This window comes from Pectinophora gossypiella, chromosome 10 (genome assembly GCF_024362695.1).
Source record: "Pectinophora gossypiella chromosome 10, ilPecGoss1.1, whole genome shotgun sequence".
Taxonomy (NCBI): domain Eukaryota; kingdom Metazoa; phylum Arthropoda; class Insecta; order Lepidoptera; family Gelechiidae; genus Pectinophora; species Pectinophora gossypiella.
Genome location: NC_065413.1, coordinates 8,312,182 through 8,340,171, shown reverse-complemented (window position 1 = coordinate 8,340,171; position 27,990 = coordinate 8,312,182). Strand labels below are relative to the sequence as shown.

The following is a 27,990-nucleotide window of genomic DNA, read 5'->3' as shown; positions in this document are numbered from 1 at the left end:
GATACCAAATATTGGTTAGTAATCCACCTCACAGCCCACACGATAGAAGAGAAGATTCAAAAGATGTACAGTTTATAATTTATATTTAATTTATAATTAAGTAAAGTTTACAATTAAATAGAATTGTAATAGTAGGTAAGTCTTCCTTGCATTACCACTGAGTCTTGGCTCAATTACACAATTCACGCAAAAAGACTACCAAAACGCCACTAATGGAACACTTATCAGTATAATTTCGAAAACAATTCTTACCTACTTCACCGTAAGCACGCGACTCTTTCTCGCCTCGACACACGTCACCCGTCACTCTCTCACAGTACTGCAGAGAAAGAGACAGATGATCTCTGTCGCGGCGAGAAAGAGTCGCGTGCTTACGGTGCAAAGCCCACTGGACATGCTGTCAAACATTGATTTTTATGTAAATATATATTTTCAGCAGACCATTATATCCAAAGGACACGTAAATACGTAAATCTGTTTACATTCACGGTGTTCGTATTGAAATCCTGCAACACGCACACAAACGCACACGTTAATTACGTACGCATATATACGATTATATAGTACAAGATCCACGTCCATACTCAAAAATGTGTACGTCAAGAATATGTATTGTGTTCCGACTGCACATAATGTGGTATTCATTGGGAATCGCTACTAGAACTTGAGCTGGAGTCAGTGGACATGACTTCAACATCCTCCTGAGTAGGAGCGTCCTTCCCGCGTCCGTCGATAGCCACCGAGTTCCCGCCCCCGACAGACATGTGCAGCTCGCCTGACGGGTGCCACGTGAACTGGTTTGTTTGAGTTGATGGTACAGCTGGGAAATAAATAACAGAGAAATATTAGTAGAAAATGTGTATGATTTGTATGACATGGACGTTGCTATGCGTAAGAAAAGGATAGGCTTTTACACGGCAACATTCGAGAATTGATTGATGAATGTGGAGGACTGTTTACCATGTGGAGTGAAATAAATACTTTGAGGAAGCATGAGAAGTATGTTAGGATTGAAGCAAATGGAATTCCATAGTCTCTGCTTGCTCCAGTGGGAAATATGCGTGAGTTTATGTAATGTAAAATGTATATAAAAACAGGAGAACTAAACAGAGTCCCGTAAGTCAAGGGCAGGGAGTACAGAGTACTTTTCAATACTATTCTTTCTAATTGTACCAAGACGAAAACATATTGCCAGCACACGAAATATCTATTTACAAAGACATACATGTACATAATATGTACATACATTTAAGATAAAAAGTATTTAATCATTGATAGGTGACCTCTGCATACATTTACTGTGAAACTAGATCTATAAAAGAAAAATAAACAGGAAAACCCAAAGTCACGAATGAATGACTAATGCATTTCTAGAAATATGATTCAAACTAACTTTTAAGTATAATTTACTTCCTTAAAGGGACATCCGATTATCACGAATAAGAAACGTGTTAAACGTAAATATTGTGAGGGAAAACACAATTATAATTATACAATGAATAAACAACTTGGCAGAAGTCTATAGTTTTGCTTCATACCTCCGCCGGTGGTGATCCTGTGAAGATCGTTGAGTGTAGATGGAGTGTGGCCATTTAGTGGCAAGTCACAGAGCCGTCCCAGCATTCCCAGCCTCATCTCAAGGTCTGTGGGATATGGTCTCCGAGGGTCACCGGGCTGCCATGACAATGGAGCGCTGACTGCATTTGATGCACTAATTCTGTGGAATGTTAAGGTAAGCACATGGAACATTAAGCTAAACTAAATACATAATAAGTTCTTAAAGTTCATGCAATCTCTGTTTATTTTATAATATATATTTATAATGTAATTTTCATAAATTAGTACTTATTGTAAATGAGTATGTTAAAAGAAACATTTACATATCGAATGGAGTAAGGAAGGGCTTTCTTATGTGTGTGAAAATGTGTAATTATAGGTAATAAAACACCTGAATAAGAATTAGTCAATTAGGCTATTAGCCGTAAAACACCCACAGAAATCTGCTATGGAATAGGGAGTATGTGCCATATCCCTTCCTGTTGATTCAGGCTTGGCCTACACATATAGGCTGTTTATGTTATGAATAGTATTTATCTATAGCAGACAGACTACCTGTGTGCAAATTTGATCAGCTCTTCGGATGGTACAGGCCGCTTCCTTGACTTCACTATGGATGCAAGTTTCTGCCTTGCCTGATACAGTGATGTGGCCAGGATTTGTTCAGCGTCTTTTAATTGTCTTTGTAGATGATAGATATCTTGATCCTGTAATGAATAGCAGACATTTATATTTATAATTTGCTTTAAGTAGTTACTTCTGGACAAGAGCGGCGTGTGATCGCCAGCATTGGAAAGGATTGGAGGAGGCCTTTGCCATGAGGCACTCCGAATAAGAGATTTAATATAAAGTGAACTGTAATTAACCGGACAATGTTTCGGAAGCAAGGCTTTCAAGATTCAAGTTACTTATTAGTGTGTAGTTCATTAGAAAAGTGTAGCTAGCAGTATGTGATTGGAAACCTATTCCAACAATGTAAGATGCTCTTGTCTAGTATAATAATCATCTAGAAACCCTAATTGTATTTTAGTAACATTTCTCATGAAATAAGTAATACCTTATTATCCACTTCTGCTTTAAGCTCATTCATTTTCTGTTGTATTTTAGCTTGTTCTTCTGCTAACTCCAGCGTTTTCTTCAACTCGCCATCTTTAGCAAGGAGAAGATCAGTCAATTGTGCATGGTCCGCCGCTGACAATTTCTGAGATTTCGGGGCTATGGACACTTCTATCATCTCTCTGAAATGTACCAGAACAGTTAATTCATTCCAAAGAGCCATAATATTCTTAGAGAAATCACAAAACATAAAATATTACCTACTTGTAACACATTACAACTATACTTACTTTGCAATCAATTCTATGTCATCTATTAGTGACAGTAGTCGGTCTCTGGTACTCAAATGGGACGACATGATGTCGTTTTATCTTATTATTTAGTTGGAAAGCTAATTTAAAACCTATTTAATTTAAATATTTAACAAATATCGTGGCGTTCCCTTACAAACAATACTGTTAATTCTGACAGTGACAGCCAGCTGTCAGTTTCTTTTTTTTATTGTTTTGGCGGGTTTGACCTGGTTTCAATTAATGATTTTAAACCAAAAACCTATAATAAAAAAACAAATGTAACAATGATAACAATGCATTGTATTCAATGAATTCTTATCTGAATTCTAAACTATTTTATCGTATATTTTGTTTTGCTTTACTTTAAGTTAGAGTCCGCGCCACAAAAAGTCTCGCAGCCGCGGCGTCCCGCTCGCATCGTTACATATCGCGGGACTTCTTTCTTCGCGCGTACCTTGTCTAGTAACAATCAAGCATTTTATCTACTGTACTTCTTTGTAACAGACTTCAAAAAAGATCTTTATCAATTAATTTGAGCTGCATGCATGCCATAGATATTCCCGGTATCCCCATAGGTATTATGTTAGTCTATTTGGGCTTCTGAATACGTGTGCCAAATTCACATCAGTCCCCACTCAGCCTCACCTCTCAGTCCTCAGCATCCACCCGAGCAACCACACAGCTCCAAGTCAGTACCCGCAACGTGCCCCGTCCCGCGCTTTTAAATGACCTCTTACGTGTGGACTCCTTCATACAAAAGACATCAACGTGCTCATTGTTTCCATAATAATGACTTTTTTACCATAACTTTAAAACTGCTAAAGCTTCCTAAAGTAAATAACTTTACCTAGTAAGTTGCTTTCTACGACACTGATTAGACAAAACAGAAAAAAAACTATAGGTCTGTGCTGTACCTAGCTAGGCACCTATATTCGGTTCGAAAAATGTATGTAACGTATCTAGGTACTTATAACTGGCCGTCATTTTATACCTAAATGTGTGTATAAATAACAGCCAGTTGATTCACATAAATGTTTTAATAAATCAATTAGCATGATAAAACATATCAAACACGAAGACAACATCGCGAATGTTTTGCAAATAAAGAATGGTATGTTGTGGTTGGTGCGGGGATACCTATGTCATTTACGTATGTACACAGCATTGAATAGCAAACGGTTCTGCCAACCGGCTTGTGATCACGGCGTATGCTCGTGATCAGCTGGCGTCGCGGGGGTTGCGGGGCGCGCGGGGCAGCCATGCTGGGAGCATGCGTACCCCACGTGCTCGTGGGATTTTATTGCCGTGCTTTGTTATTTTCCGAGAATGTTCCTTCTCATCTAAGTTTGAAGAGTTTAGAATGACGAAGCAATGAACTTGGTACTTTCCAGTTTTTTTACCTAAGTGGAATATGAAATACCTACCACCTATCCAGGAGCAATGTTTTAAGGAATTATCGAATAACTTTAGAACATGTTAAAATTAATGTTCGTTATTTTAACAACTCAGAATAACACAACTATAATCACAATGAAAAAATGGCACTTCAATATTTTCATAGTAGGTACCTAGATTGGTAATTTTGTAGCTATTTACGTACTTCAGTGCGAATGCACTGGACGCACTCTACTAAATTCCCTCGATTAGTCTCGAAACCACAGCATTGCAAAATAAGTATATCCACTCGATTTTTTATCAAAGAGAATTTTATTTTAGACTATAAATTTAGATTTTAGCGCTACGATTGCGTCCATATTCATGATTAGCCTATGATTTTTATAACAAATGTGATATGGATGGAACAAGTATTCTGAAAATCATCAATATTATTGTTCAGTTGGTATACCGGTCAGTGGACGTTGCTTAGGCTGTGGCGTTGTTTTTTAAAAGCGGGGGCCGGAGAAGGGCGGGGCCTCCGCCGCGCCGCCGGTGGAGGCTCGAAGCGGCTGCGCGACGTTCCGCGGCAGCCCCAGTTCAAGTTTGGCAGTAGAGGTGAATTGGCTCTTCTGCCAATCTAATGGAACATCGTTCCTTCACGCAAGTGCCAGCGATCGTGTTAAACAAATCAAACATTCGTCACAAACGCGACAATTGTCGTAAACAACAAATCCTGTTGCTGCTATTATGTTGCTTAAACGGATCATTGAAGGAAAGTCGATGTTGAACCAGAAACCCGATGCCAGGAGCAAGAACGGGGAGAAATGTTCTAGAAGGAAGTCGGAATGCGACGGGTGTGGAGAGCACTCCACGTAAGTTGTTGCTTTGTCTTCCTAACTTACTAGGTAACCTACCTACTTACTGTGTCCAGATAACATCAAATAAAAATCAGTTTCAAGGCAATTGGTATTAACATAACAGCAGGCGTTAACGTGCAGCTGTTAGCGATAACTTTCATTTCTTATTTAGTTTTCTTTATCGGTCGATTTCATTTCATATTAGTGAAACCAGTAGAGTTACGTGCACAGTAAGTTTGGTGAACGTATCTATGTATACCTACCTCTTACATATTAAGTGCAGGATGTAAGTAGAATCGTATTTATGACTCATTGAATTGCTAGATGGAAAACAAAAACTGCATAACGAACGATCGAGGCAAACATATGTTTTAGTCATTTATTTTGCGTGTATTGTGTACCTATGCACTTGCATCTTATATCGTTATGTTCTTTCTACAAGGTAGAGATGTAGCGCCAATTTCTTTACACTGAGTAGGTAGGTATGTACTGTATACATATAGATAGCGTTAAGTGTATTGCACTTTCAAAAATAAAGGCACAATACACATAACGGTTGGTATAGCCAACAATTTAATCCAGATAAATCCTTCTAACGTACGGACGGACAGACATAGGCACAGTCATGAGCAATATAATGCACCCACTTTAGGACTATGTCGCACTAACATATTTGACATTTAGTTACAGTTCAATTTGTCAAAAAGTTAATGTGACATGGTACCAAAGTGTATACATATTAATGCTCGTGACCGTACTATTACTATCTACCAAGTAAAACGGATCTCTGCAAAATTTATCTTGAACTTGTTCGTGAATAGGCAGATTCAACAGCGTTAGGTTCTTTTATAGCTAGCTCAACACTAGGCATAGTTAATAAGCATATCGAAGAAATCAATTACGGCTAAGAATGTCATAATGGGCTATTACAACACTAGTTATAGGTACATGTACTAATTGACGACAAACTAAGCATGACGCCTTAAGAAAACAACTTTATAGGAAATATATAAATATATAGTTGATTGGCATAAAGATTTTTAAACTTGTAATAGGTACCTAGTTGCAAGTTATTGCTGCCTACGACTCTCTTGAAAAATACCTAACTTTGGGCGAAAATATCAAAAATTAACATAGCACATCTCTACATAGAAATATACTTATATTTAAAGGTAAGTACAGAAAGATTTATAGGCGCAGAGGAATTAGAGCTCTAAACTGGTATGTAGATGGTAATTTTATGATTGTTACCTTTTTACAATTACAAGTAACCTGGTAGGTACAAACAAAGTACCTACCTACCTACAAAGTGCCTAGGTAGGCACACGTATTTTGTAGGTACAAAATAGCAGATAAACAAATAGATGTTCTTTAACCTCCTAAGATCGAGATTTCCAGACAATATAATAGTTAAACAATGGGGTTTGGATTTTATAAAGACATTCGGCCTTAGATTTTAAGTGCAAATGTACGAACACAACGCCTACAAAACAAATAAAATAGGTAGGTACCTACCTACCCATTGATAGCACGCAAAGCATGGCTGATCAACTTGATCAACGGGCGACTATAGATCGATTATAAACCAATATCAAGGCTATTACCTTTTCATAAGGTTTATAAGACTCCATTCATTGGCTTGAGCGGAACAGTCATCAAACTGATTTGCATTCTGTTTAAATATTAGCTTGTATTACCATGTATTAAAGGTGTTCATTTTAAATGAGCAGTGATCATCCGATGACCGCGTGGTTGTAGATGTAAACAACACGAGGATTACGACGACACACGACACATTAAATAAGAATCGTAAAAAAAAACCTAATAACGGTCATTTGGATGTTTAGGCGTCTTGCAAACGAGCAGCACTTGCTGTTGACAGACCTAACTGCAGCTGACAAGGTGTCGCTGACCATTCGCTGACGTTAATATCGGACGAATGCAAGTATTGCTCATGTGTCCCTGCCAGGACTTATATCCTCCTAGAGCTCAGATTTCCAGACGTAATAGTGAAACAACGGTATTCGATTAGAAGAACAATGGGTCTCGAAAATCGTTTTAAAAATCTTAAGGCAAAAATGTCTTCGGATTGGGCTAAAAAGTAAAATGTCTTGTCATATCCCGTGTAAGGAAAATATAATCGGAATTATTATTAAATGGCCTGTATCAAAAAACTCGATGATTAAAGATTATTTATTAAATACAATGATGTAACGAGTTGAATGGCCTGTGAACAAAACAAAACAGATTTTTGCAACGGGAATTATTGTGAGTATACATTTTTGTAAAGTGTGGCATCTTCATGCAAAGGTCAAAATTATTAAGTACAACTTTTAGCAATGATAGGTACCTATTCTATCTAAATATTCTGTCGTTTTAGATACTAAAAGTGTGCTTAGAGAGAGAGAAAAATTGTGTTTCCCCACAGTGTTTCCCACTTTCCATAACCGGTTATGTTGAACTCTGGCAGTTTGTAGGAAAAAAATAAACGTTTTGAGTTTGCCAGTCGCTGCTTCACGTTAGACGAAGCTCGACTGTTTGTGGAAATCTTCTATTTGTATGTTGTTGGAACTCCAAACCTTCAAACATTTTTTGCGTTTCACTTTAGTGCGGTTCACGGTGATACCTACGTTTTTATTGAGGTAGGTTCGTCCCAATCTTTATTTTCACTGCTTGATTGTCCGATTTGATAGATAGGTACGAGTGGGTACGTCATATGACACACCCACTCGTACATCTCTCGTAACAAATCTTTAATATTGTTATTGATATTCTAGTATTTAGTATTCAATTACACTTGTGATAACTGTGTCTTGAAACGCTACCTATTTGTAAAAAAAAACTACAATTATATTGGCAAATTACAATTGAAAGATAAACTTTCTTTCACTACCCTCATTTGGCCGAATAAGTCGTTGTTTTAACAAACGTAAAATAGAAAGAAATGATTTGTAGCTTTCTTTTTCTTTATTTCAGTTCCATGCTTAGACGCTAAATGACTAAACCGACTAGTTTCATAAAACCGGCGTCCATTGTTCCGCGCGATTGATCGTTTGTTCTTGTTCGCGGTAAATGTTGAAAGTTGACGCATATAAACAACGATATCACACTGTTTTGTTCTATTGGACTATGGTCTTGATTTTGACTCCATAATATTCTTAGTGGTATTTAGAGCGAAACTTCAGACATAGACACAGATTATCTAATGCACTGTTCACATCAGGAAGTCGCCATGACTCACTTGTTGATCAGTTTAAGCAAACTTTTCCAGAAGTTCATAATTACTTAATGTGAGTTACCAATGAGGATGTTTACAATGGGAACTACGATGAACAGTACGGGGTGGGGGCTCGTCCCTACTTCGTATTGTTGACAGCTGATAGTTGTTTATGACGAAGCGTATTATTATCAGACATATTTAAGGTCAGAATGCTAAAGGTCTACCCCGATACCGATATGCTTTGTGTAGCTCCTCATATAAAGACTTATTCTCGCATTAATTGACCAGTACGAGTTCTAAACGCGATGTTTAACCTCGATCGACATCGGTTAGTTGTGGATATTGAGTAAATTTGATGCTATTTTTGAAATCAAGTGATCTGTGCGTGTTATATTAATAGGTGCGTTTCACTTGTTGCAGAATTCTCGAAGAAATGATGAAGATGGTGTTACTTGGCGTCGTGCTGTGGGCGGGGGTGACGTTTGGTAGTCACGTCGCTCCGTACCCCTTGAATTTGATCATCAATACTGGTAATTTACTAAAAGTTGGTTTATATCTGCGAATTTACTATCAGTTACTATCAGTTAAATTCCTTTACAGATGTTATTCACCCACCACCAATGTATGACTACCCTTTTCCAAGTGCTGATATGTTGAAGAGGCTCCCAGCTGTGACAGCAGCCAACACAAACAAGTCGATAAGCATTAGCAAACTGACTGTGAACATGCTGGAGAGACTAGAAGACAATCTGAACGCTGCTGGCATCACGCCCAGCACAGGTTCAGCTGCAAAAGGTCTCGCGATTCAAGGATATCCATCAGACGATGCGATGCATTACGAGAAGTCGTCTATGATCATCACGAAGGCATCTCAGAATCTAGTTTGGACACGGTGCACGAGGTAGGTGTACTAACATTATCCATAGAGAGTTGCGAGTTAGAGGACGTAGATTTTAACAACTTGGTTGTCACCAGATATGGTTTGGCTGTGGATGAATGCGCGAGTTTCATCAGCACGTTGAACCTCCGCGACAGTGAGTTCGGGCAGGAGTGCGCTGCGCTGGAGCGGTTCACTTGTCGCATCAAGATGTCTTCCAAGTACCGCACCTTTGATGGCAGTTGTAACAACCCCGTTCGCTCTTCCTGGGGACAGGCGCTCACCGGATATAAACGCATCCTACACCCGAGATATGCTGACGGCATCGAGGAGGTTGGTTTTCCGACGTATTGGCTCGTCCTATCATCTAGCAACATAAAGAACTCGTCGAGATAACCGTATTGACGCCAGTGCTTATCGAATCTACGTTGTAATTCACATTGCATTTTTTTATGAAGGTGAAAACTGAAGTATAATTATGTAGGACGTCTTCATTTCGCGATATGTTTACATGAATCAACTTTTCCTGATAATTTCGTAATCCATTCGAAACGCAGTAACATATTGTCTGTATTGTTTCGGTGTCAGATGTCAAGAAAATGGTTTATAACTTGTATTATTATTGCAGCCTCGCCGGGCCGTCAGCCATAATGCCTTGCCATCAGCCCGTGTCATCAGTGTGAGAATGGCTGGAAACTTGGACCGCCCTGACGAGAAGAAAACCATTGCATTAGCTGTTTGGAGTCAGTTCGTGCATCACGACTTGGTTCATACCCCAGTGAGGAAGACAAGTAGGTACCCCATTGCAGGGTTATGTATTTTTGTAAGCTTCATTATCAACTGTTCATCGAGGAAGATTATTTTGTCTCGTTATTGTGTTGACGAAAGAATCCTAAAGATATTCGTCGATGTAGGTCGAGATATTGGGAGCTAAAAATAACATCGTTAACTCTCGCAGCCGTTGCCTTTCACGTGTTGACATTGGCTTTTGTCGATTTATTCTTGTTCAAATATTTTCCATACTTTGTGTACTAAATGTTACGTTTGAAGATGTTCTAAAGATAGCGTGTGCGTAACTACTGAACTTTCCAGATAGGGAAATAAAGTATGAAATAACAATGACGTCTTGCAAGATGGCGCTGAATCTCAGAATACATAATACGAGTAGTACAAGTAGGCTGAACTTAACTAAAATAATGGTTATCTTACGACAATACATACATAATCTTTCGATTTTAATAACACTACAAAACTTACTTCAAATTTGTAACATTAGGAAAGGAAGGAATTATCTACCCGTTTTGGGCTCCTACTTAGGTGTGAGAGGGAAGGCCTTTTCACAGCAGTGGCCTTTTATGAGTTAGATTAGATTGGATTAGACCTACTACTGCATCTTATTGACAAAATTTTCTTCTCCCTTGTCCTACAGTCCACACAAACCAGGCTATTCGCTGCTGTGACATTTCGGGCAACGACCTGATTCCTCGGTACCAGCACCCGAGTTGTATGCCAATCTCGGTTCCTCATGACGATCCCATCTTCAAGAACAACTTCGCGTCTTGTATGGAGTACACTCGCTCTGTCACCACTTACCGTGGGGACTGCACCTTTGGAGCTGCTGAACAGGTGAGTCATACGTGATTATTTACATCAGAATATTAGCTTAAATGCACCCATACCTGTGAGCCATGGCGGTTCATCATCATCATCAGCCCATTAACGTCCCCACTGCTGGGGCACGGGCCTTCCCTATGGATGGATAGGGTGATCGGGCCTTAAACCACCACAAGGGTCCAGTGGGGATTGATGGTTATTAACGACTGCTAATGCAGCCGGGACCAACGGCATAACGTGCCTTCCGAAGCACGGAGGAGCTCGAGATGAAAACTTTTTTTTTGTGGTCACCCATCCTATGACCGGCCTTTGCGAAAGTTGGTTAACTTCAACAATCGCAGAGCGAGCGTGTTTACCGCTGCGCCACCGAGGTCCTCAATGTCGGTTATTGGATAATATTTGGGACGATGTGATGATCACTTGTCAAGTAGCCTTGAATGGAGAAACATAGTGGATTGTCATGGGAATTATAAATGAGGAATGGGGTGAAGGAAAAATCGTATCTCCTAATGGACTTCTTTATATTTTTTTTTTACTTAAATTGAAAACTTACAATCTCGCACATACTTATCTCGCCCGATTCCTCTTCTCTCTCCCCTCCCCCACGCATCGCATCTCTCTTTCACTCCATCGCCTCTTTTCACTTCATTTCGCACCTTTTCCTTTTTCCACTACTCACACACACACACTCATCGTCGGCTACGACTAGAATATAATGACAGGACGCTACTAACAATGTAGATATTTCTTTGAATTTCTACTAATACAACTTTAATGTATTTTGGCTTTGGAACGTTTCATATAGCCTTTATGAGTACATGTTTAAATAATGTGCCATAATCGCGGATGTTTTCTTCGGTAGCCGCGGTCACCTTCACGAGTTATAAATAATCCTTATGTAGGCGCCGCGCGTAGTAAGTATTTATTTTCTACTTAGGGACGTGCATTTTTTTGTAAAAATATTATGTCTATTACTTGATGTCTATGATAAAAGATCTCGGAATAACTTGTCTTGTTTATCTGCTTATTTAAAGTACACTTTGAAATAGCCTTTCAAGAAGTCTTTTTTATACTTCTTAAATATACTGACGACCTTGTACAAATGACTGGAAGAGACTAGATGCTAAATTTTAAAAAGCTGGCGAAAAGTAGAGTGCACTTTACTTTTCGACTTATTTTAGATTTTTATTCATAAATTATGTAACAATCAGTATGACGTTTTGTTGACCGCTTTTATTGATATGCCGAAGTAGCTTTTTTTTTGACGTGACTTATTGTAGATTTGCCGCAGATGGCATTAACTACTTGGCCGGACAAATGGGGAGCGCTGAAGGCTCTCACCCGATACAACGTTTAAGACAACAGACCTGCAGACTGGGCACCCCCAGTTGGGCACTCAGGGCGTCGTCTGAGAGGAAAAATATTTGAAAGAATTAATCGACCCTAGTGGGTCGATAGCGATAAGCGCTGAATGAGAGATATCGTCGACCACGCTGGCGGGGTCGGTATCGGGGTCCTGAAGTGTTTGACCGAAGTAGCATTTCCATACAAACTCCAAAGAAAACTTTCGTTTTGATGTTCCATTATAGTATCTCATTTGACTAGGTTGTCAATTAGTAGCTTATTATCCGACCAATGAGCATGGAAATCAATTAACATAGGCAGATAATGGTACGTTTATATTTATGACTCTTAAGAGTTATTTATGTACATGTAATCTTGAGGAAACACGCCTAAACAACGTGTTCGGCGGGTATCAGAAATAATATCATCGTATATTTTAATAGGTATAGGCATTCAATAGGGTTGTAATTTTATTGAATGAATATCAAAGTAAAACAGTTGATAATGAATCATAAGATTTTTATTTTATTTTAATATCTACATAAATACATTTATTATCAGCCAAAACTACAAATGACAAGTGGTCTAAGGCCAAACATATGTTTTTTATTAGTGTTGTTAGATAAATTTATGTATATATGTTTTGTTATTTTATGATATATCTGATATAGGAAACGAATTGTATTATTATGGGACATTTTAAATAAGATTTTATTAACCCCAGGCACAGTACCTATCTTTTATAAGTATTTAATTAATTAATTTAACAAAATAAGGATCGTTTACAATGTTCAATAAATTCGCCAAAGGAGACAGTTTTTTTTTTGCGAAACATGCACTCGTACGGTCTATTACTAAAAGTTGTAATCTTCATTATCATCTACATTATCATTTATCTACAGTATTTTTAATTATGTCGTAAAAAATAAAACATAAGGTTAAACATGCCACATTACTCAATTGTTTATTGCAATCCATGTAATACAATGGGGTGTTACGTAGGCATAGGAACTAAAACATGGAGCCTGTGGGGCACAGCAACGTCGAAGGGAAGAGTGGAAGGGCGTGTGATATAGTGAGGAAGTAAATTAGTTCCTTATCCATATATAAATGTATAATAGTCATATCATGACAGTGATGGTCAACTTCTAGTTAGCAGTCATTGTCAAGGCTGTCTTGTTCGCGAATTCTTCAATTAATTCCAAACGACCAAAGTCAATGAATGAACATTCTTATTAAAACTTATTGAACTATTTGAACCCAATTTATATACATACCTACCTACAAATAACTATAAGCAAAAGAAAACATGTTATTGGCAGATAGATGCGTTTAAATTGGATAGAATTGATTGTGCAACGTTTCAATTTGCAAAACATGTTTTTCTCGTTCAATTATAGGCTTTGTGATTTAACCTACCTACTGCAAAGTAAAGCCATTTGGCAATTTTGGCAACCACTAACTTAATTTAAGGACAAAAAGTAACTACATCTCTTTGTAGAACGTATTATAAATGAACGACGGGACCAGTAGGGTATTTGACTGTGTCAAAGATAAATTATAAAATGCTTATCTAGAAATAGAAGCCAGTCTAACATGATCACAAATCAATCTCATTTTACTTTTCGACTTATTTTCGAATTTGATTTATGAATTAAGTAACAATGGGTACGACGTTTGATATACTTAACACTTTCAAGGACAGAACGTCTACGGACGTTCCGAGTCCAAGTTAACATACTACTTATTATGAACCACCAATGACCCATGGTCTCTGTCCATGAAAGGGTTAAGCGTGTTTGATGACGTTACAGGACAGTATTTCCATACAAACTCTAAAGAAAACTTTCGTTTGACGTTTCGTAAAAAGTATCTCATTTGACTAGTTTGTCAAGTAGCATATTTAAGAGCTGTCAAGGTAAAATTAGGTTAAGTTTGTATGCGCCTGAATAGGCACCATTATCACTTCTATCTATAGTTAGGTGAAGATATATTTTCCCCAGCGCGTTACACTTACATCGTTCTCACAAGGTCCTCTTACATAAGGACAGGTCAGGTTGTCTAAGCCGGCTAGCCTATCGTAGATACTTAAATCCTTTCATAGATTAGGTACCTACTCGATTATCTTATCTGTGTCTTCAACAGTTTGGCATCTACTAGATAGCCTGATCAAATTTTGGACTATATCAAACTCACATGACATAAAACGTAAACAGCCTATGTATATACGTTTCACGTCCCATTCCTTAAAAATCAACTTAACCTTAAATACTCCACCATGCTGTTACATCACAATAATGAAAATCACTCAGTCGATATTTCAACATATCTTTATTATGTTGAAATATCGACTGATTATATGTAGATACACATTCTTCGAAACTACATTAAATGTGAGCTACGCCTACGTGCCTACTAGTGGCACGGCACACAACCCTGCTCTTAGCCATACCACTGAGGTCGTTGTGGGGCTAAAAATAAACTATATCTAGCAAGCCCCATCGCTACAGGCTAGCCGTTTTACTAGTTTCGTCTAGGCAATAAAAGCGCTATTCTAAATATAAGTAGTACTAGCTACGAATGTACTGGGGGAAAAAAGTCCACATCAATGCAATTAATCTAAAAAATAAATATTGCTATTTGACAGTTGTTTGCATTGCGCACTTACTTTTTTACGCGCAAATGTCAAATTACAATATTACTTTTTTTGATGAATTGCTTCGATTTGGCCTTTTCAACACCCCTGTACAGTCATGAGCAATATAATGTACCCACTTTAGGACCCTGTCGAACTATCATATTTGACATTTAGTGAGACTTACGGTTTAATTTGTCAAAAAAGTTAATGTGACATGGTATCAAAGTGTATACATATTAATGCTCGTGACCGTACTCTTATACAACACCTTGAGTGAACTAGCATAATAATTCTATTTGAGTACATTTGTAGCGCGTGGACTGATAAATGCATTTCAAGGTCTTAAGTTATATCTAATACGTTAACATCGCTGTCTACGTAACTACTTATAACTACTAGACTGATATCTACGTGCTAGGGCATACCTTCATCATTAATTTAAGAGCCACTCTCTTGACGGTGTAGCATTCTCCATTATTGTCTATCAAAGGCCAATTCTATCACTTCCTTATAAGACACGATGTTCGCCTTCTCTTTAATGTGTTCTATGTAAGGTCTTCTTGTACTTTCCCTTCCTCTCTTTTCTTGTAGCTTCCCTTCTATGATGTTTTAATGAATTCGTCGTGTCTTATTAAATGTTCAATCATCTTGCCTGTTCTGTCCTCAATAACTCTCAATATTTGCCTCTTTTCCCGTACTCTTACTAGCACTTAGTAACCCTTTCTGTTCAACTTATTCTTTCCATCCTCTTCCAACACCACAAAGGCCTCGGGTCTCTCCCTCTGCAGCTCTGGTACCTACCTACCTACTAACTGGAAAGCTAAATAAAACTAAGAGAATGGGGGCCGAAATAAGTTTATTAACATTTATAATTAAGTGAAAGAGAAAATTTTATAATAGGTAAATACTTTTTGTAGTAGGTAGGTACCTACATTTTATATATTTTTGCATCATTTCATTGGAAGAATAAGAAGCTGGGTTCTATCTGATAAACAAACAAACTTACCAATGCGCTATTGTTCTAATGCAGTTATTACAATCTGCCTTTTAATTGTCGATTCAAATCATCGCTTAGCGTGATCACTTAGAATGAGCAGGTTATGAAAAAATACCTACAGTAGGTAGGTACGTACGTAATACCTCTACTATTATTGAATATTAATCAGTAGGTACAATGACCTTGTTTTTCGACCTTGTAGGTACAATACCTATTTACTTTACCTACTCATAGTTTCCTCATAAGCACTACGTTTACTTACTTATCGTATCGTATAGAGTTAACTTACTTATCTAGCCAGGTACTCACTTATTTCAATACATAAATACCTACTTTCCTACAAATACCTAATGTGTAGGTAATTTATTATAGCATTTTCATTCAGACACTTATGTAGATAGTTATGTAGATAGGTACCTACCTATATCCATACGTTTTATCTTTAATAATACGTATCTAATTTAGAGTTATATTACCTATAAAATTGCTATTTTAAAGTTTGAATTTAAAATTCGTTTTGAATGAAAGCTCAGTTAATGCTTAATGACGGAATTTCAAGGCTACGTTTCACAAAAAATACAGATGGAGCTCTAGAGATTTTTCTGCATTTAAACTTTTAATTTCATGAATAACAGCCATAAGCAACTTTTATCTTTGTTTTTGGGTATAAATGATGACCCTTGTAGTGTGGCACAACACATCTTCTACCTATTATTATTCTATGAAGCAATATAGGTACAACATAATTCTACACGTATCTGAGCAAAATATACAAGCAACAATTTATATGCCTCAGCCATTACATTATAATATTTGCTACCAATTTTGTAACCCGAGTAATGAGAAAATAGGTAATTATCACGTTAAATCTGAATAGCGACATCTATATTTTTTATGGAACGTAATCTGGAAAGCCCCTCATTAAAGCCGTTTTCGTTTTTTTTTCGCCTTTCGTTTTTTTGACCGTCGTCGCTATAAAAACCCAAGTTCATAGGATCTAATATTGTACGGAATATTTATAAATAAAAAATATGTATATAAATAGGTATCTGTAGGTGCTCTGTTTACGTCTTTCGGAACAATAAAGGAGGATTGGATATTTGTGCAAGTGTGCTATATATTATTCACCGTTTATTTTTAAGTATTGATAGGTATACTTAACTCCTCTGGTTCTCTGTTTTTACTCATAAAATTTCATGTAATAATTTACCATGGCATACTGTTACTTGTCCTATTATTAGTTACGCATAGTATTAATTTGTCATAACTTTTTAAGCATAATTATGAAAACCATAACCACTATAAGCATAATAATTAATGATCATATTGTGTCCCCATCGGGAATCGAACCCGGACCTCCAGATCGTGAGCCTAACGCTCTAACTACTAGACCACGGAGGCTGTAAAGATTTGCTAGTAAAGACGGGAATCGCTTCGTCAAATGTAGTACCTACCTAGTTGTAAATTAATACAAAAGTTGATGAGCGGGACATACGTCAAAACGTGACGCGCGCAGCGACATAGACATAGAAAATATAACGGAAACCAGTAATAAAGTTTTTTAAGTCCCTTATCAGTATGAACCATAATACGTGTATTATGGTTCATACATACACGTGTGCGAATGAAGTTAGACTTTATTATCAACGGTATGTGCATAATATTTAATTGAATAAGCGACATACGATAGGACTGTTTTTCGAATGTAACACACATAGTCAAACCACGTGCGTGATTTACACCACCTAGCTTAGTGGAAAAACTCCAAAGTGAGACCTAATCGAATAGATTAGCTTAGTCAGTAAAATTAAAGTTATTTTTCCTTTGAATAACGTTATCGGATTGCCTCTGTTTTGTAAGTAGGCATTTCTTTGTAGGTAATATAATTTGCATTTTACTATGTAGGTACCTAAGCAGTTTAATATGAGTACATAAATAACAATGACGAATTTCAGAATGAATTAAATTCATATGTTAAATTGAGGTCTTTTAACGCTCATGCTTGAAAATTATTTTACCAATGCTGCATGCTTGAAAATTAATTAGGGAGGTTAGTACCTACTTACATAAATGAAGACTAAATTGAAAATAAAGAGCTAAGTTCTAGAAGTTTACAATTCGCAGCGCAGTTACAGGTACTTACTTAAAGAAATATTATTATGCAGTATGCATACAACAAAATCTCTGCGTTATCCCGTTTTCACGGGGTCACGTCAAAAAAAAATCTGGATAAATGTCAAAAATAACATTTACAACATCACCCAGAAACTACAACACTCTTGTATATCTACAATACATGTACTTTTTATAATAAAAATCAAAGGAAATTGTTTTTCCTTCGTTACCAGATGAACCAAGCCACTCATTTCCTGGACGGGTCTCATATCTACGGCGCAAACTCGCGTGACGCGGCGGCCCTCCGCGAGAAGTCTGGAGGTCTTCTGAAGACCAGCTCCGTGGAAGACCAGGAACTATTGCCGATGGCCAACAACCCTAAGGACAACTGCCTCGTTGATAGTGACAACGCTGCTTGCTTTAAGACTGGTAAGAGGACCTTTTGATTGTACTGTTCATAAGTAGGCAAGTCACCAGAGTGATGAAGTCGGTCATTGACCTTACAACTCACGTGAGAGAAGAAGTAAGTAACTCTATTAACTTCCCGGAATAATTACCTTTGTAGTAAACTAAAGGTAACTCTCGGCATGTTCTTCGAACTCTGTCGTTCGAACTCTACATCCTTGCAAAAAATGAGGCTAAAAATAACATAGACGGTACCGGGAGTTCGTAGGGATGGGGTTTGTAGGGGTGCACCCGTAAACATAGGAAACCGAGCCGTCTTTATATGTGAAGATCTTTAATGTTTTGTGGGGAATCAACTTAGTTACTTTGAAATAATATGTACGATATGCTGCAAAAGTCCAATCAGTTACTTGCAAAGTAATAAATTAACTGGTGGCACATAATAGACCAAAACACCTACAAAAACATAAATTTTATAATTATGACAACTAATGGTTCATAATTTTACCACTGTTTACAAATAATTCGCTGGGCTCAGTGACTGAACTTTTGCTCTTTGATTGTATCTGTATAGGTTTTCTTTGCCTACGAATAGGTAAGTATATTTTTAGTAAGTAGGTACATTTTCTAATCATGCTGTCTGATAAAGAAGTAATATGTCTAAGCTCTACTTATAGGTACTTATATATAAATTAGCACAGACTTACAATAGAACATGTTTATGTTATAAAAGTCGTTGTTTAATTTATTATGCTTTGTCATGTTGAAATATTATGCTGATAACAAAGATAGCGTAGATAAAAATAAGATAAAAGTTATGTGTTTATGTGTCTGTGCCGTGTTTTTGATAAGATAATGGTTTATCTTGTTAGTCCTTTGATAACTGCGGGGGTATCTTTACTAGTTGCGTCACGCGGATGCAATAAGGTTTGCATGTAGTATACACGCTTATGTTGCATGGAGTTGTATGACTATTAAACCACATATCATGTTCTTAGTCGGTAAGGTGACTAAGGTATGCAAGATTTTTTCCTTGTAGGATTTTTTTGGTGTGAGCGCGTATAATTTTGTGTGCAACATGTAGGTAATATGCGTTGAAGAAAACGTACTATACATCAGATGATAGATACATTCTGTATCTACTAGGTAGTGAAACTATAAAACGGAATACAATTTCACTTCTTCTTCTTATCGTGTAGGTTGTGAGGTGGAATACCAGCCTCATCAACCCTGGTGTCAGGGTTATTATTGAGCCGCCAAAGGCCACTGACATGGCTTATGTAACGATTACTCACTTACATCAGTAAATAGTAACCGGGATCAACGGCATAACAACGGCATAGTATTTGTTATGTTATGTTATGTTCATAATAACTGTACTTAGACATTGGAAAAACCAATATTTGTCTTATAGCCTGTATAATGTTTAATAATGTATCTGATCGCTACTATTTAAGATATATAAACTGCCTATATACGTCCCACTGCTGGGCACAGGCCTCCCCTCAATCAACCGGAGGGGGTATGGAGCATACTCCACCACGCTGCTCCACTGCGGGTTGGTGGAGACTATTTAAGATATAAGGACTCTTTTTTATAGCGTCATGTCAAGTCAAGAGAAAATCTCGACTAACTTTATATACTACTGCTACTTACGTTATTAGTTACAAAATACTAATATGAACTTCATCTTTCTTTCTCTAGGAGACGTGCGTTCCAACGCCAACCCGTGGCTTACAGGTATCCATACAACCTGGGTACGCGAACACAACCGTATCGCGCGCGCCCTGGCTGCGCTCAACCCTGGCTGGAGTTCAGACAAGCTGTACCATGAAGCAAGGAAGATCGTCGTCGCTGAGCTGCAGCATATCACCTACATGCAGTGGCTGCCTGCTCTTACTGGTAAGAGTTGCCATCACTTATGGCCCGACGATGCTCATTCTTTTTCTCCCTTGCGTTCTCTTTTCATTCAATCTCGGTAACTATTACCTTTGCATGTTATCGATCTATTGTCTGAGAGGTCCACCTCGTCAATTTTAGTAAGAAAGTATTTGACCTTGGATTTAGTAAGCAGTGATAATACCTACACATTCATGTTAAGGCAGTATAGTCCATACTCATCATTTGCTTTTATTCTTATTAAGTAAAATGTTCCATTTTTAGTAGATGAGTGATCTTATGATACCCCCATTATATTTTTTATATCAATTAAGTTTTTTATGAGTATTATGTTTTATGATAAAATTGTTATCAGGCATACGATTACTTAATCAAGCAGTACGGCCACGAGCATTAATATGTATACACTTTGGTACCATGTCACATTAAATTTTTTGACAAATTGAACTGTAAGTCTCACTAAATGTCAAATATGTTAGTGCGACAGAGTCCTAAAGTGGGTACATTATATTGCTCATGTCTGTACATATCGCGTATAAACCTTACCCTTGACAAAAATAAAAAGGCATTCTTTAAGTATGCATAGCTAATCTTCGTCTATCTTCGTCGTCGGGTATCTTCGTCTCAATTACATAACTCCTTTTCTCAACTCTATTTTACTCAGAAACTAACCCAAGTCAAAACCCATTCTCTTTTCAGGAAAGAAATTCGACGAATTGTACGAGAGTTACGATTCGGGATATAATTCCGATGTCGACCCTACTGTTACCAATGCTTTCGCCACAGCTGCGTTCCACTTCGTCAACAGCCTGTTAGACCAGGACATTGATCTGGTGGACTCTGAAGTGACGTCACAGCGTTTGAAGCACAACTACTATAAACCTGAGATCGTGGCGCAGAAGGACGGTCTTAAGAAACTAATGAAGGGAATGGTCAGCGAGAAGAGCCAGAGTCTCGACTTCAACTACGATGATGATGTGAGTGCTTATTCTATTCTATAGCCCTTGTGAATTAACTAGACATGACAAAAGGGGTAGATATGTAGATTGTTTTTTGACCTGGCTTATGCTGGCATTAATTACTTGGCGGAACGCTGAAGGTTGGTCCCCCTCTACAAAATTTTAAGAAACTATTGGGAGCGAACATCGAGTAAGGGCGTCACGTCATCTGAGAGGACAAGTATGTAATTAATTCGCACGGATTATAGTTCGACTTCCTAGTTTCACGTAAAATTTCTATAAGGAAACGGTTGAAACGATAGCTCTACTAATATTCTATAACAATGGAGGAAACGTAATTTATTTTCTGCAACGAATCATTACTGTTAAAGTAATTAGGAGGTAATTGGGAATTATTACTGTCAGATAATACGTTTCCGTATTTCACTTTCGACATTAAAGTAACTTTACGGGAACAATGTAACATAGCGTCATACTTATATTCCCGAAGAGGTAGGAAGAGGTATATAGCATCCAGACTCCTCGCCAGCTATTTTTATAGGGACAAGCTGTGGTAGTTAATAGGTTTGCCGCTCGGAGTAATCTAGTGTGCGTTTTTTTATCACCACGTATTTATATTAGATATTATTTTTAGCCTTTCAGAAGTTTAAAATGCGTTTTATGTTGATTTTAAACGGCTTTGTCATTCAAACTTACATTGAACACGTATAACATCGCATCGCCTGGAAAATTTTAAATTCAAATTGTGCTTTATTGACTTGCAAAAAATGTACAACGTGATTGGCTAAATTAATGCAGATGGATCACACGGGCTATTTTGAAATGATGTACTTACATTGAAAAACGTGATAACAACGTTTGCATATAAAAATATTTGTTACAGAAAATCTGCATTGCTTCACTTTTTTTGTGAGTGTAAGTAATAAATGCTACTATGTATACTATGACTGTAATATGAGAAGTTATCACGGTGTGTTTAGATACGTTATTTGCAAGAGTAAGAATAATTTATTTCAGTTAAAAAGCTTAGTCCATAATAGGATATTTGACTGTCAAACATAAATTATAAAATGCTATTCTAGAAATAGAAGCTAGTCTAAGTCCGGGTTTCCACTGACGCGGAGATGGGCGGAGAAGAGCGGAGATGTGCGGATTTGACTAATCACAGCGTTCGAGAGAGCGAAAAACGAAGACGCTTTGTCACTTCCTCCCTCACGGTGATTGGTCGATTCCTGCACATCTCCGCTCATCTCCGCACAGCTCCGTGTCAATGGAAACGCAGCCTAAGATGATCAAAAATCAATCTCATTTTACTTTTAGACTTATTTCTGAATTTTATTTATGAATTACGTAACAATGAGTAGGTACGACGTTTGACCGCTTTTATTGATGACGTCACAGGACAGTATTTTCATACAAACTCCAAAGAAAGTGTTCGTTTTGACGTTTCATAAAAAGTATTTCATTTCACTAGGTTGTCACACATAGATATAAAATAAATTAAAATTAACTCCTTAAGTATACTTAGTTTGTTTGTAGTATAACAACTTATTGTTGAGAAATCGTAGTCTTTGTTTAAGAACGATTATTTTTAATTACTCACGCCATACTTAACACAAAGGAAATTGAATTCATTCATCTGAAAGAATATGTTTTAACAAAACACAATCGGTAATGTTGAATGATACTGACTTTTGTATTATGTCAATTGTTTGTAAGTTTGTTTAATATTTTTGCCTTATACCTACCTACACAATGCGTAGAGTCGCGAAGGAATTTGTTACTTTATCATTATGTCTTATGTGTACTGTTATAATGGCGTATTTTGATTAATTCGATCACGTAGTTTATAAGCACCATCATCACCCGATCTGCTGAAAGAGTATTTGAAAAAAGATGAACCGTCTCTTTTGTTGATTACGCATTTTTTTTATGGTCTGTCTTCTGTATGCGCTCAGATCAGCGCTCTTCATTTGTCCGGCCAAGTAGTTAATGTCATTTGAAGTGAACCTACAACAAGTTATATGAACGTATTTTTTTGTTTCAACAGTTACACCACCACTGGCTGGGCGGCCTTGATGTCTTGGCCATCGACATCCAACGTGGTAGAGACCATGGTCTGCCGGGCTACACGCAGTACCGCTCTCTCTGCGGCATGTCTCCCCCCTCCTCCTTCCAGCACCTCTCTGACGTCATGCCTCAGGAGGTACGTATCTATACACTTGTAGTAGACATCCAACGCAGCAGACCACAGCCACAACCACGGGTCTTTCTGCGCTATGGTCATTTCTACTGATGCCGTTTAGCACAATTAGTGTACTTCGTCTCAAGAAAGTGTGGATGGATTGTATGAAGAAGGATATGTGCGTGAAAGGTGGAAACTGACAAAGAGGAATGGAAGAGGAATTCATGTTGTGCCGATCCCACATAGAGTGGAATAAGGGCAGGAGGATGATGATTAGTGTACTTACATGCAAGACAACGGAGACGGCTATCATGTCGGCTATCAATGTACCTCTGACTAGCCCAATTGGGAAAATAGTCGTGAGCGTATGTCGCTATATCAGAGATCTCTGCCACCGATTCAATAATAACATTGCCACCAGGCTTGGTAAAGTGACGTGGTATTCTTCTTCTTATCGTGTGGATTGTGAGGTGGAATACCAACCTCATCAACATTGGTGTCTGGGTTATTCCTGAGCCGCCAAAGGCCCCTGACATGGCTCATGTACCGACTACTTACTTACATCAGTAAGTAGTAACCAGGATCAACGGCTTAACGTACCTTCCAAAGCACGGATCACCTTACTTTCGGACAATCAGGTGATCAACCTGTAATGTCCTAGCCAAACTAGGGATCACAAAGTTTTTTTTGTGATATGTCCCCACCGGGATTCGAACCCGGGGCTTCAGGATCTTGAGTCCAACGCTCAACCACTGGACCACGGAGGCCAATTTAAGACGCTAATTTAAGAACCACGCTCTAGCACTCTGTCGGTATAGCATTCCTCTCCATGCTACTTTTTAGAGATAAATAGGGCAGTGGTTTCCCTCTTGCCTTCTGCCCCAAATAGGTATTCGTTATTAGGATAATTAGGATTCATAATGTGGGTCCAAAAAATTAAGCATTTCATGTAAACAGCATTATCTCAATTTCGAAAGCAATATTGTATGGCGGCGATATAGCTCATCACTTACATGAGTACGTGCTTGGTTCATCGTGGCATGAGTGTACCTCTGACTACCCCGAATATAGAAAAATAAATATGCTAGAGAGCTTTTGTTATGTTTATCTAACATATGTGGTTTGTGTCACAGGCGGTGGACAAGCTATCGCAGCTGTACGAGCATCCCAACGACATCGACCTGGTGGTGGGCGGTATGGCTGAGACCCCGCTGCCCGGGTCTCTTCTCGGACCCACCTTCACTTGTTTCCTCAGTAAGTTATATAAGTTACATACATAACATAAAAAGCCTATACATGGTGTTAGTGACGTCGTAACGAATACTGAGGGAGATGATTCAGACCATGATGATTCCGAGTTTATATCAAGTGAAATTTTCCGCCGCAAAATTAATGTATTTATTAGTGTTTTTTTAAAATATGTATTTTCCGTTCTATACTTTTGTGCCTTTTGTGAGTTGAAACGTTTGGTCTATTCAAAAATTCTCTACCTCTATTTCTCTCTTTTCATCTCTCAATCCCTTGTCACTTATATACACTACAAAACTAACAATACATGACGTCTACAGAGGAACAACTGTGGCGCACGCGCATCGGTGACCGTTACTTCTACACGCATGCGGACGAGGCCGGCAGCTTCACGAAGCGTCAATTAGCTGAGATCAAGCGCACATCCCTGGCTCGCCTGCTGTGTGACAATGCGGGCATCACCAGCATTCAGAAGGACGTCTTCCAACCGCCTTCTGAGAGGTATGTTTACAAAACTAAACAATAAACTAAATCAGTTTTATGTCATGCATTATTTATTATGTTGAATTGTTATTCTTCTTATATCGTGTGGGTTGTGAGGTGGATTACCAACCCCATCAACCCTAGTGGTTCTAATTGTTATTAGAACTGCATTAGATTACCCACTATCAGTAGGTATTGTAAAATCAGCCAAGTGTTTAAGACTATTATTGCCAGACGTGAACTTGACACACTTTAAATCCATCAATGTGGGAATTTCATATATACATACATAAACTCATGCCTATTTCCCACTGGGGTAAGCAGAGACTATGAAATTTAATTTGCTTCGACCCTGACACTCTTTTCTTGCTTTCTCCACATTCATCAATCGTTTTATGCACGCACGCCGGTTCAGAGTAGATCGTACTGAACCGTATGAATTTCATGTAATTGTATATTTGGTTTTTGAACAAAAAAATATGTCAGAAAGGACTAAAAAACTAAACAAACTCCAGCACCAAAAACCAAGCTACGTCCATTTAATGAATAGTCAATACTTAGTCAATTTAGTCTGGCACCAGGGTTGATGAGGTTGGTACTCCACCTCACAACCCACACGATAGAAGAGAGAGTCAATTTAGTCGAAATCCTCCAATAAAATCTTGTCAGCAAGGATATAGAATTCCATTTTGTTAGACATTGTCTGCTTTGACAGTATTTTTACTGTGGAATAAACGATTTTTCGAAATATGAAATAAAAGACCCAAATACAACTTAGAGTCTTTGGTTTTTTTCCTATACAGTTAATTTACTCCAAATGTCCTGAGGCACACGCTCAGCAGTCTTACATATTCTCGTATTATTATCTCTAAATAAACACAGATCTAAAGGTGACAAAAAACCTCGTCTTTTTTCTATTTAACTTATTTATGAATTTTAATAATGAAAAATCGCAATAAAAAGCGCGACGTTCATTTTTTTCTACGACGTCACAGGTTGCTTTTTCATACAACTTCCATAATAATTTCGTGTTTTGACTTTTAGTAATAAGTAACTGATTTAACTAGTTGGAAACTACCCTATGGCCGAACTAGGCGCTTATACATTTATTTTTCTTTACAGCAATCCAACAGTGTCGTGCAGTGAGATTAAGAAGGTGAACTTAGAAGCGTGGCAGGACCCAGCGCAGAGGCCTGACATCCTCACTCGAACCAACAAGTGGATCAAAAACAAAGTCGCCAGCACCGGCAACGCTACCAAATAGACTCACTAGTGATAGCCGTAGCTAAGTAAAATGCCTCTATGGTTTTCGATTCTGTTTCCCGTCTGCGGTGCAAGCTGTGCCTATAAGGTATTCTGGAGAAAAAAGCACTGCTTTTTGAAGCATATAGCATTGTGTTCCTTAAACGACAAGGGGCAAATCGAACAAAGCCTAAAGTACTCCTGAATTCCCTTATCTGGCAAGAGCGTCATAGCAATATCTTAGGTTGTGTTTTAGTATTGTCATAGAATAAGGAACAATACTTCGTATAGAACGGCAACTTTCCTCCCCACCAGCGTCTGAGCTAGGTTTACCTCACCCCCCTCGAACATAGTTTAGACTTGATTCGTATGGTGTCAGACTCACAGATGCGCGTGTACTATAATGTCAATATGTAGTGTCTGTGTAAAATGAAGTTGTTTGTATGAAGTGTCCGGTGTGTGGTATTGTTTTAAAACAGCCTGCAAATAATCTGCAGTAGAAAGCTCTAATCTTGCACTGTAGACACCTTTAGTCTTTAAAGTCGAGTGTTTCAGTATTGCGGTTCATTGTAGAAACGTGTTTATGTAGCTATTTATAGTTTATAAAAGTAATACCACGTTCCTCGATACGGATTTACGGAATATACTAATTCTTACGACTCACGTCGTATGAGTACCATGTTGAACAGTGGCTGTGATAAGTCAGTGTGGCTATTATTAATTCCACTTGCATAGTGATTTTTACCCGATGAACGGGGTTTTGAAATCCTTAAGATCCTATTTGTTAAAAGATCTTGGGGATTTTGTTTAAAGTCCTCATATTATCATTGTCATCGAAGCGCAGATTCAAGTGAATGTGTTTGACCAATTATAATGTGTTCATTAGATTGTTCGTTGGGAAATTGGGACAAAGTACGGCCTTACAAATAAACCTGGTGTAACTTTTTATACCGATCATAACCTAAGAATAAGTAAAATAATATCGCTAAACCAGCCCTCACCCTGGTTTAAGTCGGAATAACCTAAACCTGACTGACATTGACAGATGTGATTTTTGGGTTTGATCACGGATTTTTTAAATTATCTCTCCTTATTATCGGCTTATACCAGGTTTATCTATTCCCAGTATAATCTTGAAATAAGGATGGAATCAGTTTTTATGAGTAAGGCCGTTAAGGTGTAGATTTGTGATCTCTACAACCATTATTCGTTTATTAAAGACGCGATGTGATCGTTAGCTGTCGACTGACGCCTTCCAACAACGTTCTCACCCCAAACAATGCAAAGAACACAAAGATCTCCTGCCATATCGTTACTATATCTTAGTAAGGTTGTGCTTTCAATAATTAGTATGTTCACTTGAATCATCGCCTAATCATAAGTTCGTGCATGTTATGTGATACTTAATTATTTGAGCGTTACAACTCGGTTGTTTTGGATGTAAAATTACAAAAAGCCGCAAAGTAAGTACTGATGGCATAAAGTATCTAGGCAGTTTCTAGGTAAGCACGTCCCATTCTCGGCTACATAGTCACTATATCAGGTGAGGTTGTGGTGAAATGCTTGCCTATCTTCCATTAAAAAAAAAACAAACATTTTGTCAATTTGGAAATTGAGAGATTGA

General features: G+C 37.8%; 2 protein-coding genes and 1 non-coding gene across 5 annotated transcripts; 1 reads left to right on the top strand and 2 right to left on the bottom strand.

Moving 5' to 3' along the window:
* Positions 1–66: 66 nt before the first annotated feature.
* On the bottom strand, positions 67–3,081 carry LOC126370482 (mediator of RNA polymerase II transcription subunit 4). The gene is made up of 5 exons (XM_050015361.1): positions 2,904–3,081; positions 2,615–2,795; positions 2,113–2,264; positions 1,539–1,717; positions 67–820 (listed from the first exon to the last, which is right to left on the bottom strand). The coding sequence occupies exons 1-5, from the start codon at positions 2,969–2,971 to the stop codon at positions 642–644; spliced, it is 759 nt and encodes a 252-aa protein (XP_049871318.1). The 5' UTR covers positions 2,972–3,081; the 3' UTR covers positions 67–641.
* Positions 1,595–27,978, top strand: LOC126370460 (peroxidase-like). Of its 3 annotated transcripts, none has more exons than XM_050015322.1 (13): positions 1,595–1,732; positions 8,781–8,890; positions 8,961–9,261; positions 9,336–9,570; positions 9,866–10,028; positions 10,667–10,863; positions 18,179–18,374; positions 20,055–20,252; positions 20,949–21,226; positions 23,259–23,414; positions 24,527–24,647; positions 24,962–25,142; positions 26,247–27,978. In XM_050015322.1, exons 1-13 carry the CDS (start codon positions 1,725–1,727, stop codon positions 26,386–26,388), a joined length of 2,286 nt encoding a protein of 761 aa, XP_049871279.1. In that variant the 5' UTR covers positions 1,595–1,724; the 3' UTR covers positions 26,389–27,978. The 3 variants fall into 3 exon arrangements, with proteins under 3 accessions (XP_049871279.1, XP_049871277.1, XP_049871278.1); XM_050015320.1 differs by lacking the exon at positions 1,595–1,732 and adding an exon at positions 4,854–5,155; XM_050015321.1 differs by lacking the exon at positions 1,595–1,732 and adding an exon at positions 8,552–8,688.
* Positions 24,089–24,160, bottom strand: Trnal-caa (transfer RNA leucine (anticodon CAA)). The gene has a single exon. It is a non-coding gene; the product is annotated as a tRNA-Leu (tRNA).
* Positions 27,979–27,990: the final 12 nt, after the last annotated feature.